This window comes from Bubalus bubalis, chromosome 9 (genome assembly GCF_019923935.1).
Source record: "Bubalus bubalis isolate 160015118507 breed Murrah chromosome 9, NDDB_SH_1, whole genome shotgun sequence".
In the NCBI taxonomy this organism is placed as follows: Eukaryota; Metazoa; Chordata; class Mammalia; order Artiodactyla; family Bovidae; genus Bubalus; species Bubalus bubalis.
The window spans coordinates 88,219,199-88,235,105 of NC_059165.1; the positions used below are offsets into that span (position 1 = coordinate 88,219,199).

General features: G+C 37.8%; 1 protein-coding gene across 6 annotated transcripts in view; it reads right to left on the reverse strand.

Moving 5' to 3' along the window:
• Window positions 1-15,907, reverse strand: part of RAPGEF6 (Rap guanine nucleotide exchange factor 6) — a 225,217-nt gene that overhangs the window by 58,900 nt on the left and 150,410 nt on the right. For all 6 annotated transcript variants that reach the window (XM_006072649.3, XM_025293055.2, XM_025293053.2 and 3 more), the window contains 2 exons: window positions 14,445-14,648; window positions 11,411-11,519 (listed from right to left, as the gene is read on the reverse strand). In XM_006072649.3, the coding sequence (XP_006072711.2) occupies window positions 11,411-11,519; window positions 14,445-14,648 (313 nt within the window). The remainder of the gene's footprint in view (window positions 1-11,410; window positions 11,520-14,444; window positions 14,649-15,907) is intronic.

The window sequence follows — 15,907 nt, forward strand, 5'->3', positions numbered from 1 at the left end:
ACAACAGAAGACTATACACATGGACATCACCAGATGGTCAACACCAAAATCAGACTGATTATACTCTTTGCAGCCAAAGATGGAGAAGCTCTATACAGTTAGCAAAAACAAGACTGGGAGCTGACTGTAGCTCAAATCATGAACTTCTTATTGCAAAATTGAAACTTGAATAAAGTAAGGAAAGCCACTAGGTCATTCGCATATGACCTAAATCAAATCCCTTACAATTATATAGTGGAAATGACAAATAGATTCAAGGCATTAAATCTGATAGACAGAGTGCCTTAAGAACTATGCAAGAGGTGGTGATCAAAACCATCCCCAAGAAAAAGAAATGCAAAAAAGGCAAATGGTTATCTGAAGAGGCTTACAAATAGCTGGGAAAAGAAAAGAAGTCAAAGGCAAAGGAGAAAAGGAAAGATATACCCATCTGAATGCAGAGTTTCAAAGACGAGCAAGGAGAGATAAGAAAGCCTTCCTAAGTGAACAATGCGAAGAAAATAGAGGAAAAAAATAAAAAGGGAAGATGAGAGATCTATTCAACAAAATTAGAGATAGTAAAGAAACATTTCATGCAAAGATGGGCACAATAAAGGACAGAAATGGTATGGACCTCACAGAAGCAGAAGATATTAAGAAGAGGTAGCAAGAATACACAGAAAAACTATACAAAAAAGATCTTTATAACCCAGATAACCAAGATAGTCTGATCACTCACCTCGAACCAGACAGCCTGGAGTGCAAAGTCAAGTAGGCATTAGGAAGCAAACCTCCACTACAAACAAAGCTACTGGAGGTGATGGAACTCCAGCTGAGCTATTTCAAATCCTAAAAGATCATGCTATTAAAGTGCTGCATTCAATATGCCAGCAAATTAGGAAAACTCAGCGGTGGCCACAGGACTGGAAAAGGTCAGCTTTCGTTTCAATTTCAAAGAAAGGCAATGCCAAACAATGTTCAAACTAACGCATAATTGCACTCATCTCACACACTAGTAAAGTAATGCTCAAAATCCTTCAAGCGAGGCTTCAACAGTAAGTGAACGGAGAACTTCTAGATGTTCAAGCTGAATTTAGAAAAGGCAGAAGAACCAGAGATCAAATTGCTAGCATCCACTGAATCACAGAAAAAGCAAGAAAATTCCAGAAAAAAACATCTACTTTTGCTTCAATGACTATGCTAAAGCCTTTGACTGTGCGGATACCACAAACTGGAAAATTCTTCAAGAGACAGGAATACAAGACCACCTTACCTGCCTTTTGAGAAACTTGTAGCAGGTCAAGAAGCAAAAGCTTGAACTAAACATGGAACAACAGACTGGCTGAAAATTGGGAAAGGAGGATGTCAAGGCTGTATATTGTTACACTGCTTATTTAACATATATTCAGAGTACCTCATGTGATATGCTGGGCTGGTAGAAGCACAAGCTGGAATCAAGATTGCCGGGAGAAACAGCAGTAACTTCAGGTATGCAGATGACAGGACTCTTATGGCAGAAAGTGAAGAGAAACTAAAGAGCCTGCTGATGAAGGTGAAAGAGGAAAGTGCAAAAGCTGGCTTAAAACTCAACATTTAAAACACTAAGATCATAGCATCTGGTCCCATCACTTCATGGCAAATAGATGGGGAAACAATGGAAACAGAGACAGACTTTATTTCTTGGGCTCTAAAATCACTTCAGATGGTGACTGCAGCCATGAAATTAAAAGACTTGCTCCTTGGAAGAAAAGTTATGACCAACCTAAACAGCATATTAAAAAGCAGAGACATTTCTTTGCCAACAAAGGTCTGTATAGTTAAAGCTATGATTTTTCCAGTAGTCATATTTGGATGTGAGAGACGGACCATAAAGCTGGCTGAGCGCTGAACAATTTATGCTTTTGAACTGTGACTTTGGAGAAGACTCTTAAGAGTCCTGTGGACTGCAAGGAGACCAAACCAGTCAATCCTAAAGGAAAAAACCCTGAATAGTCACTGGAAGAACTGATGCTGAAGCTGAAGCTCTAATACTTTGGCCACCTGATGCAAAGAGCTGACTCATTAGAAAAGACCCTGATGCTGGGAAAGACCAAAGGCAGAAGGAGAAGGGGATGAAAGAGGACGAGATGGTTAGATGGCATCACCAACTCAATGACATGAGTTTGAGCAAGCTCCGGGAGAAGGAGATGTACAGGGAAGCCCTGCATGCTGCAGTCCGGGGGTCACAAAGAGTCGGACACGACTCAGCAACTGAACAACAACAACAACAATGCAGCTTTTTAAAAAAATTCACTTTAAGCCACATGGTAAAAATAAAAATGCTTTTTTGAGCTAAAGTCAAGATACTGATCCATTCCAAAAATATTTACTGACTTTTGAACAAAGACTATGCTTGATGTTTGCAGATTGTTTCCATTATGAAAATACAATCAGTCAATGATAAATGGATTGGAGAGAACACAACTAGAGGAACTAGTTAAGACAGCAAGAAAATCGTCCTTCATTAAGTCATCATTGAAGAAGAGATCAGTGAAGTGAGTTGATTTTAACTAGGCAAAGCGAGTAGGAGGAATAATTCTAGGTAGAGGAAATCTCAAGTTTAAAGCACCTGTGGCAGAAGGAAAGTTCAAGAAAAAAGATGACTGAAGAACAAGGTAGAAGAAGGGCCTGATAAAGTTATTGTAAGGTGTTTGAACTTCCTGTTAAGAGCAACAGGAATTTGCGGGCAGCAGATATCTCTGGCTGCAGAGTGTAGGTAAGGTGATTCAAGAGTGTACAAGGTAGCTTTACTGGACTTACATATATAATATTAAGTAAAAATCTGCATCACATGCTTTGTAGATAAAGAAATGATTAAGTTAAACTAAAAAAATAGTGAGGAACAAAAATTAATGGATGGCAAACAAACATAATTAGAAAACCATTCAGCATCAATATTAGATGTAATATATGAAGATGAAAGTGACCAAGAATAAAAGAAATGCTTAATAAATTTGATTACATAAAAACTAAAGATTTCTTAGTCTCTATATATATGTGTATATGTATTTACACACACAAACCAAAACAAATGAACATGGAAAGTCAAAAGACAACCTGGGGAAAATATGTGCAACCTTTAGACAAAAGAAAACTTTTCTTTACTTATTAGACATTCAAACAAATTAATAAAAGATGAATAACTCAACATATAATGGACAAGTGAAAAAGACTGTTTATAAAAAAGAAATGTTAGCACATAAAAACTGTGCTCAACTTTCCTCATCATCAAAGGCAGTATATCAGAAACTAAAAAGTTTATTAAACCCACTGCAGAGGCATTCTTATACACTGATGAATGAAGTTTATAAACAGACTGGGGAACTTTAAGAAAGTAAAACCAAAGTAACTATAAAGGTAATTCCTCTCAGAGGACGTTATCTTATAGCTATATCTACATAAACATAAAAGATAAATACAAAGGATATTTATTACATCATTGTAAATAGGAAAAACTACGAACAATCCTAAAACCTCCAGCAACATGAAACACCAGATCAACAGATTATGGTAACAGTGTGATGGAATTTGATGCAGTAACAATTATAAAGAAATAAATTGGCACGAACTACTGTGGAAAGGTATAAGACACTGTACACACACTACGGTCCCACTGGGTGTCTTTCTTTAGTATACTTTGTAAAACATGCATGTATTACTTTTATTAAACAACTAAAATGCTAATCATAAATTATCTGAGTGGTGGGATATTTACAGATGTCAGAAAGTTGCAGAAAGTAAGAGGAATAGATGAATGCAAACTCCAGAGCAGGAAGAGGGTAAACAGAGATTGCCAGCTGTTTTCTTCTCTGGGGACGTTTGCTGAGTCTAAACATAAACAGGAAGTAAGGATCAGGTAGAGGGACTCCTAGAGGAAAAAGAAGTTGTGACGGATGCGAGTAATGGCAAGAAAACTGGAACACAGAGAAGCACCAAAGCAGTGTCACTTCTCTTCATGAAATATCTCTATTGTAAGACAAGGCATGAGGCTGGAAATTTCTTAGAATCTCATACTACTCGGAAAACAAAGTCACACAACAGGGAGAGACGACCAACAAACACACAACAGATTTATTGGCTTGGGGTGGGAAGCTGAAGAGCTAGGCTCAAAATCTCTGAAGGGAAGAACTATAAAAAAGGAGACAAAGCGACCAGATTTTGAATCAAGAGACTGGAGGTAGGAAAGTGGTTGGGAAGACAAGGGTGAAAAAGCAGAGTGAAATTTTTCAGTCTCTGCTTAGAGACAAAGTTCCATTAGAGAAGGGGCCTATATCAAGCACATGACGAGTGTGCTGTCAACTTGAAACCAATGGACACAGCCTAAGTAATTCTGCAACTCAGCCTGACCCCGCTCAATTCCCCTTACTCTATGTGATTAAACAACAGAAATGGCAAATCCTATCTGTGAAAAAATACTAACTTTACTACTAAGGTTTCTTTATATACAAAGTACAACATACAATAAAAAATTTTAAGATTCAAGGAAAGAAAATAGCCAGAGGGAAAAACAGAGTAAAAGATAATCCAAATGTAAGAGTTAATATACAAGGATTTTATAATATTTCCATTGAAGAACACAAAGGAAGAGAGATAAAATGGATTACAAGATGAAGAAGTGCAACAAAGAACTGAAGTTTATAAGAGATTCAAGTGAATATTCCAGAACTGAAAAATATCTAAAATTAAATTCAAGGCATGCATTTATCATCAGACTGGGTACAGCAGAAAATGGTGTAACTTTCTTAAACACAGGTCATTAGAAAACATCCAAACTGAAACACAAAGCTAAATTTAGGACGAACAGAACAGAATGAAATAAAGAGTTGGGACACAAATGTTCTATCATATATGTGACTGATTTCCCACATGCAAAGGAAAGAAAGAGGGGCAGCAGTAATTAATAATGGCCATGAAATTTTGAAAACTGATGAGTAACATCAACACAAAATTCAAATGCTGAGCAAACCCCATACAAAATAAACACAAAGAAAACTGTAACGAGGACTCCTTGCTACTGTTAAAACTGCTGAGTACTATTTGCAACCTATGGAAAATGTGGGTATTTTTGCTTAGCCTCCTGTGAGTTGTGGTCCAGTGTTTAATTTTCAAACCCACTGCAGTGCTATACAGATGTGTCCACTTTGTACCACCTGGTGGTCAGGCTGGGACCTGAGTAGAGGTCTGCTTGTGCCAGTTCTCAAAGTCTATGATATGCTAAATAGAATCAGATTCATGTACCTATAGGACGTAGGTGAGCCTAGAATTTCATAAACAACTTTACGGGATTGCTTCCGTCATGTCAGTTATCAACCTGGTACACTTTCTAGTTCCTTAGGCCTTAGGCCTCCAACCTGTCCACTGCAGTGCCTCAGGGGCCAAGTAGAAGAGGACAGTGTGTCGGGGGCAGGGGGGGGAAGCAGTGACGTTGGCCTTGCTTTCTCAAAGCCACAGCTCCACTAAGGGGTGAAGAACATTTTGTGAGGCAATGCCACTGGACTGCTTGGAGGCTGGGGCCTGAGAGAATGGGAAACAAGAGTGGGGGAAGAAAAAAAAACCTGTGGGAATTTTCTAACTCTGTCTGAGCTTTAGGAGTTTCCCTTCCCATCCCTTGTCAGGCTTCTTCTGGGTCCTTTTTGGTCTGCTTTATAATATTCACATCCGGGTTTCAGGTTGCCTTGAGTATAGCCCTGGGGTAAAAAACATCCTTTTGGGGGGGAGGGTACAGTCTTGGACGAGTGGTTAAGGGATCAGACACATCCAGAGTCTGCTTTTAGCAACTGCAGGATTCCAAATCTTTGCCCTTTTCCTGGGAGTCTACTGCCAAAAAAAAAAAGGCTCAGTCTCTTAGTCCCTTTCCCCATAATGTACTGGTAAATGCTCTGCAGCAATAATGGCTCCAGTTTACCTGAGGTCTAATTTCTCTGTTTAATAACAGGTAGTCCTTCATTAGCCAGCCCTTTCAGTTGCTCTCAGTCAACACCAGAAATAGTAAGTTGACAAGTTTTTTTAAATTAATTTTGCTCAGATTAGAGGTGGCTCTTTGAATTGGGAGTCACGTCCTGATTTTTCATTCTGACACGGCCTCTGCCATTGTTTTCTAAATACCTTCTTCTTCATATTTTCTTTTAGATCTCTTGGAATAGTACTCAATTGCATTTTGTATTTTTTTTTTCCATAAAGGTGATTTCTTCAACTTATCTTTTCCTTCTACTCAGTGTTTGTCTTTTTTACTAAAATATGTCTCTGCATACTTTGAGACTTATTTTTCTCAGTAACTGTCTTTCATGGTAATGCCAGAGTTACTGGGACTTTATTCCAGGCATCAAAACCAGACTAAAATATTTCATTTCAGCAAATGTGTACTTTTATTCCTTTGAGATACTCTTCGGCATTTTGCATGGGGAGAATGTTGGCTGACTACACTCTGGCTGGGGCAAGTAGGGAGGTCTAAAGGGTATGGGCCGCCTTCTGTAGCACCACAGAACTCTCATGCTCTGCAACATTCAGTCTAGGGTTCTTTGGGCAATTGTTTCTCACTATTCAAAGAGTTCGGAGGCTGTGGTTTCTCTTCCTCTTGCATCCTTCAGATCAGTTTTGTTTCCCAGGGTCTATGATGTTAACCACTACACTATACTATCTCCATGTTTTTATACACAACCACATTTGATACTAGTTAATACTTATGATATGCCAGGAACAAAAAAAGTTTAAAGGTACTGATGTTTTTAAACCTATGAAACAGAGCTGCAGAAACTGAACTGAGAAACTAATTTGCTTCATGTGTCAGAATTATCTCTGCTTCCATATTTTTCAAAATTAGAATCCTTTCAGTTTAACCCAAAAGTTGGTATTTCTAGATACTAGCCCAAGTCTAGGAAATTTAAAAACTATGAATTTTTAGCATAGGTTTACTATGCTAAAAATAAGTGAGCTTATACAATATTTGTAAATTGCTAATAGATTGATCAGAGAAGGCAATGGCAACCCACTCCAATACTCTTGCCTGGAAAATCCCATGGATGGAGGAGCCTGATAGGCTGCAGTCCATGGGGTCTCTAGGAGTCAGACATAACTGAGCGACTTCACTTTCACTTTTCACTTTCATGCATTGGAGAAGGAAATGGCAACCCACTCCAGTGTTCTTGCCTGGAGAATCCCAGGGACGGGGGAGCCTGGTGGGCTGCCGTCTCTGGGGTCGCAAAGAGTCAGACACGACTGAAGCGACTTAGCAGCAGCAGCAGCAGCAGCAATAGATTGCTATATGCCAGATTTAGCATGATGTCATTTAATAAGAGAGACTCAAGTGAAAAGAGGAAAAACACCAAATGTTTCATTTTTCATTATGACTAAGTGCAGTATTCAGTTCAGTTCAGTCGCTCAGTCGTGTCCAACTCTTTGCGACACCATGAATCTCAGCATGCCAGACCTCCCTGTCCATCACCAACTCCCGGAGTTCACTGAGACTCACGTCCATCGAGTCAGTGATGCCATCCAGCCATCTCATCCTTTGTCGTCCCCTTCTCCTCCTGCCCCCAATCCCTCCCAGCATCAGAGTCTTTTCCAATGAGTCAACTCTTTGCATGAGGTGGCCAAAGTACTGGAGTTTCAGCTTTAGCATCATTGCTTCCAAAGAAATCCCAGGGCTGATCTCCTTCAGAATGGACTGGTTGGATCTCCTTGCAGTCCAAGGGACTCTCAAGAGTCTTCTTCAACACCACAGTTCAAAAGCATCAATTCTTCGGCGCTCAGCCTTCTTCACAGTCCAACTCTCATATCCATACATGACCACAGGAAAAACCAAAGCCTTGACTAGCCGGACCTTTGTTGGCAAAGTAATGTCTCTGCTTTTGAATATGCTATCTAGTATGGACATAACTTTCCTTCCAAGGAGTAAGCGTCTTTTAATTTCATGGCTGCAGTTACCATCTGCAGTGATTTTGGAGCCCAGAAAAATAAAGTCTGACACTGTTTCCACTGTTTCCCCATCTATTTCCCATGAAGTGATGGGACCGGATGCCATGATCTTCGTTTTCTGAATGTTGAGCTTGAAGCCAACTTTTTCACTCTCCCATTTCACCTTCATCAGAGAAGCCAAAGTGGGAGAAAACATACATACACACACACTTTTCCATAGGCAGAGCTTTCAAATTCAACTCTTATTTTTCAAAATTCAACCTAAATAATGTAGAGAATTTTTTTCCTTCTTACTACATAAAGACCCTTAAATTTTCTTTGACAGTTTCCAACTGTAATATTGTTTTTACTGTTGCCCTTCACAAAATTTGAGAGAAAATCCCACGAAGACTAACCAAGTTGCAGTCTTTTTCAAAAGCTAAAAAAAACACCAAACCCAAATAGTAGATTAAGTTAAAAGTAGAAGCTTAGACTTGCTGAATTCAAATAGTTACAAAATCAAAACATACTTCAAGTACTGTACTGAAATCAGATTGATTATATTCTTTGCAGCCAAAGAGGGAGAAGCTCTATACAGTCAGCAAAAACAAGATCAGGAGCTGATTGTACTCAGATCATGAACCAAATGATCTGCCAAAACTGCCAAATTCAGACTTAAATTGAAGAAAGTGGGGAACACCACTAGACCATTCAGGTATGACCTTAATCATCCCTTATGATTATACACTGGAAGTAAATAAATTTAAGGGACTAGATCTGATAGAGAGCCTGATGAACTATGGACAGAGGTTCATGACACTGTACAGGAGACAGGGATCAAGACCATCCCCAAGAAAAAGAAATGCAAAAAAGCAAAATGGCTGTCGAGGAGGCCTTACAAATAGCTGTGAAAAGAAGAGAAGCGAAAAGCAAAGGAGAAAAGGAAAGACATACCCATTTAAATGCAGAGTTCCAAAGAATAGCAAGGAGAGGTAAGAAAGCCTTCCTTAGCGATCAATGCAAAGAAACAGGAAAACAACAGAATGGGAAAGACTAGAGATCTCTTCAAGAAAATCAGAGATCCCAAGGGAACATTTCATGCAAAGATGGGCTCGATAAAGGACAGAAATGGTATGGACCTAACAGAAGCAGAAGATATTAAGAAGCGGTAGCAAGAATACACAGAAGAACTGTACAAAAAAGATCTTCACAACCCAGATAATCACGATGGTGTGATCATTCACCTAGAGCCAGACATCCTGGAATGTGAAGTCAAGCAGGCTTTAGGAAGCATAACTACAAACAAAGCTAGTGGAGGTGATGGAATTCCAGTTGAGCTATTTCAAATCCTAAAAGATGATGCTGTGAAAGTGCTGCACTCACTATGCCAGCAAATCTGGAAAATTCAGCAGTGGCCACAGGACTGGAAAAGGTCAGTTTTCATTCCAATCCCAAAGAAAGGCAATGCCAAAGAATGCTCAAACTACCGCACAATTGCACTCGTCTCACACACTAGTCAAGTAATGCTCAAAATTGTCCAAACCAGGCTTCAGCAATACATGAACCATGAACTTCCAGATGTTCAAGCTAGTTTTAGAAAAGGTAGAGGAACTAGAGATCAAATTGCCAATATCTCCTGGATCACTGAAAAAGCAAGAGAGTTCGAGAAAAACATCTATTTCTGCTTAGACTATGCCAAAGTCTTTGACTGTGGATCACAACAAATTGTGGAAAATTCTTCAAGAGATGGGAACACCAGACCACCTGACCTGCCTCCTGCAAAACCTGTGTGCAGGTCAAGAAGCAAGAGTTACAACCGGACATGGAACAACAGACTGGTTCCAAACAGGAAAAGGAGTATATCAAGGCTGTATATTGTCACCCTGCTTATTTAACCTATATGCAGAGTACATCATGAGAAATGCTGGGCTGGATGAAGCACAAGCTGGAATCAAGATTGCCAGGAGAAATATCAATAACCTCAGATATGCAGATGACACCACCCTTACGGCAGAAAGTGAAGAAGAAATAAAGAGTCTCTTGATAAAAGTGAAAGAGGAAAGTGAAAACGTTGGCTTAAAGCTCAGCATTCAGAAAACTAAGATCATGGCATCCGGTCCAATCACTTCATGGCAAATAGATGGGAAAACAGTGGAAACAGTGGCTGACTTTATTTGGGGGGGCTCCAAAATCACTGCAGATGGTGACTGCAGCCATGAAATTAAAAGAGATTTACTCCTTAGAAGAAAAGTTATGACCAACCTAGACAGCATATTAAAAAGCAGAGACATTACTTTGTCAACAAAGGTCCATCTAGTCAAGGCTATGGTTTTTCCAGTAGTCATGTAGGGATGTGAGAGTTGGACTATAAAGAAAGCTGAGCTCCGAAGAATTGATGCTTTTGAACTGTGGTGTTGGAGAAGACTCTTGAGAGTCTCTTGGACTGCAAGGAGATCCAACCAGTCCATCCTAAAGGAGATCAGTCCTGGGTGTTCACTGGAAGGACTGATGTTGAAGCTGAAACTCAATACTTTGGCCACCTGCTGTGAAAAGCTGACTCATTGGAAAAGACCCTGATGCTGGAAAAGATTGAAGGCAGGAGGAGAAGGGGACGACAGAGGATGAGATGGTTGGATGGCATCACCAACTCAATGGACATGAGTTTGGGTCAACTCTGGGAGTTGGTGATGGACAGGGAGGCCTGGCTTGCTGCGGTTCATGGGGTTGCAAAGAGTTGGACACAACTGAGTGACTGAACTGAATGAACAGTTTGACACAGAAAGGCAGAAAGTGAAAGTGAAACTGAAGGTGCTCAGTCCTGTCTGACTCTTTGAGACCCCGTGGACTGCAGCCTGCCAGGCTCCTCTGTCCATGGGAGTCTCCAGGCAAGAATACTGGAGTGGGTTGCCATTTCCTTCTCCAGGGCATCTTCCCAACCCAGGGATTGAACCTGGGTCTCCTGCATTGCAGGCAGATGCTTTATCCTCTGAGCCACCAGGGAAGCCCAGAAAGGCAGAGTATACTCTACTCAGAAAGGCAGAGTATATTGTTATTAAAAATCAGCAATTCACTGATTAATTACTTCAATGCTTTACTCTATTCATTTCCATAAAACAGCTAACTGGCACTGATACTGCTATTTCATTAGAGGTAGACTGATTTGCACATTAGCAGGAAGAAAAAAAGCCTATGACTTCTATGTTTCATTGAGTATTTCCAGGCAAAGTTCAGTCCATAATACTGAGCAGACATTTCATTAATGACTAAGTGCAGTTGTATACTTATTTTAACTAAGATTTCAAAATAATTAAATACAAATAAAAATGAAAATTCTAGAATACAGAATATTATATTCAAACATTAAAGATCCTATAATGTTCAAAAAGCTTAGAAGGGAACATGTTTTAAGTATTTTTACTATCCTACTTATCACCGTTGACTTGTTTCTTTTCTATTACCAAAAAAAAGAGCTCAAATAGATTTTTACAACAAAACTCACCAAAAATGTTGGTCTTTACAGTAAGTGCAAGATGAGTATTATTCCTCAAAATTTCAAGGGCCTTCACCAACGTTATATTCTCAAAATTTTGTCCATTTACTTCCATTATCTTGAAGAAAGTATTCAAAAAATAGAAAGACAGAAACAGTATTAGTTATTTCTGCAGCCTTAAGTTTAATGGGTAAAAAAATAAAACTTAAATAAAATGTACCTATATGTGAACAACAGTTATCTGTGAGAAGTGGAATTATTGTCTAATAGCTTTTCTCTATATTGTGGCATTTTCCTAAATCTCTACTATAAACATTTTTTTCAGTTCATTTCCTCTGGGATAATACCAGAAAAAAATTTAAAACATAATGTTTTATATATGAAGGGAAAATTTCAATTGTGTCAGATCATCTCATAAAAATTATCACCTGTGTGTGTACACAAATTTTAGTGAAGTATTCTAAATGCAAATTTATTGCATTTAAAAAAGAGGTAAATTCATTTAAAAGTGGTATTCTAATTACAGCTAATATCATTTCCTGCTCTGACTGAATCAGGCAGTCAAAAAGCAACAAGCACAACTGTTATGGGCTCTTGTTCCATCTGACATTGCTGAGCATTCATATCAGGGCTTCACAAATCTGGCTGTACCTCAGAATCATCAGGAGTTTATTCAAAAAGTACTGATTCCAAGGAAAAAGGATAAAGAGACAAGACATGATGAGGGAAAAAAAAGGCAGCACAGAGGATCGATCTTGAGGGCTGACAGAGAGATTTCAAAAGGATAAAAAAGAGTGAGAAAAAAAAATATTAGGAAAAGAAAAAGAAAAAAAAAATCACAGAAGTTAAATTTCCGGAGTTTAAAAAAGTCTTCAGTCTACATACTGTCATGGATCATCTAATATCAGGCAATAAAATAAAAAGATCTATTTTTTAACAGATCACTTGAATATTCTGAATTCCAGGGACTTAGAATAAAGACTCTATAAGCATCACTCTTGGGGATTTGTGCAGGTGGCCAAAGGCACTTAAAAAAGAAATAGAATGGCTTAGACTTCTTTGGGACCATATTAAGATGATGTGATACCTTTCTGTGACATCAATGTTCTGAGAGAAAAATAAAAATGACTGTGATCAAAGATTTTTATACTTCATTGAACAAAGATATCATTAGACATGTAAGGGACACAAAGCTAGAGTACTCATTCGCCCTTTCTGAAAGAAATCCTAGAAGAGGTACTAGAAGTACTGGAAGACAACTGTGAAATATATAAAAATAATGGTACCATGTGGCATAGACGAAGTAGAGGTCATCAATGAAAGCAGTAAGCAGGTGCAAAATGATTCTTAGTAATAAGCTTATGAAACTTAATGCAAATGCCAAAGTACTCTTAAAAAAGAATATTCACAATATTAAAAAATGACTTATTGAAAATCTCAGATAATTTCAACCATACTTGGAAGGCCTGAGGGAAGAAGTAAAATAACGATAAATTTCTCTCTCTCAGGAATCAAACTGCTGGAGTATTCTTTTCTTTTTCTTCTATGAAGAATGAGATTCTTAAACATGTTTACCAAAAAATACCTGACCAATAAATATATGACTCCAAATTCTTAGCAACTAGATATTCTTAATGAGTAGTCTGAGTAAAGCCCAGAAATCTCTATTCTAAAAAGCTCCCCTAGAGGAAGAAGAGTATCATTAAAACTTTGTGTCAGTTTCTTTTTTAAAATTATATAATTTATCTTAAATTTTAAAGTATTTTATTATAATATATGATTCACTTATATCAGTTTCTTAACTCCGCGCACTACTGATATTTAGATACTGATATTTGGTCTGGATAACTGCCATGTGGCTCTTTGTCACGGGGTGTTCCTGGCTATTCAGCAGTATCCCTGGCCTCTATCCACTACATACCAGTAGTAATTCCCAAGTCATGACAATCAAAAATAACTCCAGACATTACCAAATGTCTCCTGGGTGACAAAATTACTGCTGGTTGAAAGCCACTGTTTTGAAGTACAGAACTTTTAATAATGTGAATGCATGCCTGCTTGTTTGATTTATGTCATGGCATGTGGCATGTGGGATCTTAGTTCCCTGACAAGGCACTGAACCTGTGCCCCTTGCAGTGGAAGCACAGACTCTTTTAACCACTGAACCACCAGGGAAGTCCCTGTGAATGCCTTCTTAATTAAAAAACAAAAAACACCATCGTGTGATTACAAGTAAAATAAAGTCACATTCTAAATGAATGCATAAACAAACAAAAATTTTAAGTGGAACAAAGTCAGCTTCCCAAATGATTTAGCTAGATGAGAAACCACTCTGGTGTACATGAGATTTTGAGAGCTTTGTTCAAAATACAGATTCCCAGTCCTTAACTCTGCAGAATGTGATTACTATGATTACTAAGACTGAGGTATTTTTTTTAGTAACAAAGTTGTCAGAATTTCATTTTTGAAAATATATTGTTCTATAGTTTACTAATGCCTCCATGGAGAGAATAAATCCCTATCTACTTACTCCCAGTATCTCCCCTTCCTTTTCCTAATCCTTCAACCAGCTCACTCTACTTAAGGATATATCAAATAGTTTTGTTACCATATGAACATTATTTAAAGCAAAACCATCATTTATGGTAAATCTTTGGCCACTTAATTTTAGAGTGGTATGGAAAAAAATGTTTATTCCTTTAAAACATGCAAGGGTGCTAACTCTCTTACTGATCTTTCTGGAATACTATGAAGTTGCCAAATGACGAGTTTCCTAATACTTGGAGGATGGGCAGGACCATTCAGATTGATAGTGGCCAGACTACCAGGCTGTTTCTGGACATGCTATATCAAATTTTCCATTAAGAGTAATGGATATATGACAAACACATTTTAAAAATAAACCATTTAAAAATACCACCTCTAAAAAAAGGTTTCAAAGGTATTTCCTTAAATTGATCATGCTTACTAGAATATCATCATATGAGAAAAGTAGCACTCCTATTACTTATAAAAAGGCTTTAAATGATTGTTATTTACTTACTTGATCACCACGTTTCAGTCCTGCATCAGCAGCTTTGCTACTAGGTTCTACGCTTTCAACAAAAATACCAAATCCCTTCTCACTTCCTCCACTTAGGCTGAAATGCAGAGGTGACTCCCGGGAAGCTTTCTGCAGCACAACCTGTCTCCACTTAGCCTTTGCAGCACACGCAATATTCAATAACCGGAGATGACCATTCATTTTCTACAAAGTAGAAAGGGGTAACATATATATATAAATGTATATTATCTACTCCTATAGGCTTTAAAAAATATAACCTAAAATTATTACAACTAGAGTAAATAAAGAATATATAAGTATGGGTAAATAAAACTGAAGGAGAGAAACCTTCCACCCTAGGGCACTCTAAAGAATAAGATCCCTTAATATGGTTTTTTAAAATTTCTAGATAATCACAAGTTAGAAAAGATTTCAAAGTGGTGTCTTATTCAGACAGTGATGACAAAAAAATTTCTTCATTTTCTGAATCTAAGTAATAACACATTCTGTATTACCATCATGCTTATCTCCTAGCTATTACATAAAACCAGAATATTTTTAAACTTCTATTTAAAACCTTAAAGGACTTCAACCACCTTCCCAAACATTGTCTGATACTCAGACACATGCAAGTCTCCATCTCTTTCAGAAATATTATTCTTATAATTTAGATTTTCCTATATTATTTTAGATCATTAAACTCAGCAATATTTTAACTTTCAAGTTCTAGTATCAGTTTAATGCATCAGCTGAGAATTCAACTATCCTCAAATAGTGTATTAAATAAGTCTCATGTCCATAACAAAAAGCTAAAGTTTTTCTCAGGGTAGAAACCAAGTTTTACACCTCTTCTGATCCTATATAACAGCTTGGAGTATACAGCAGAATTCAGTAAATATTTGATGACTGACTTGATAACTGGGGGAAAAAAATCCCATGATTACAAGATAGTTTCTATTTTCATAAGTCCCTTGAATATTTACATAGCCAGCAATGGAAGCACCAAATGATGTTGGTGAGCCTCAACAGGCCTCTTAATCAAGTTCCCTGTTCATTCTCCCCATTTTGCATAGAGCAGATGTGCTGCTGAACAGACTACAGGAACCAAGAGGTAAGGAAAGAGACAAAACAATCTGAAATTTGCCCTTTATTCAACTTAATCCACTTCTACTCTGTAATAACAATGGTGCCGTGCCAGGTTTTGTTTGCAGATTCTTATAGTCATAGCTCACTATAACCCTCAAGACAATCCCAACAACCTAGAGGCTACTATATAAAATAAGACAATGGAGGCATATAAGGTTGGACAATCTTTCCAAGTTCACATATCTACCAAGTGGTGAAGTCTGAATGTTGTTAATTCAGGCAGTCTAACTCCTGAGCTGCATTATTATTTATTTCCTAAAAATTAAAGTTGCTTGGAACAGACAACTGAGTTGAAGTTCAAAGTTTTTATATCTAAT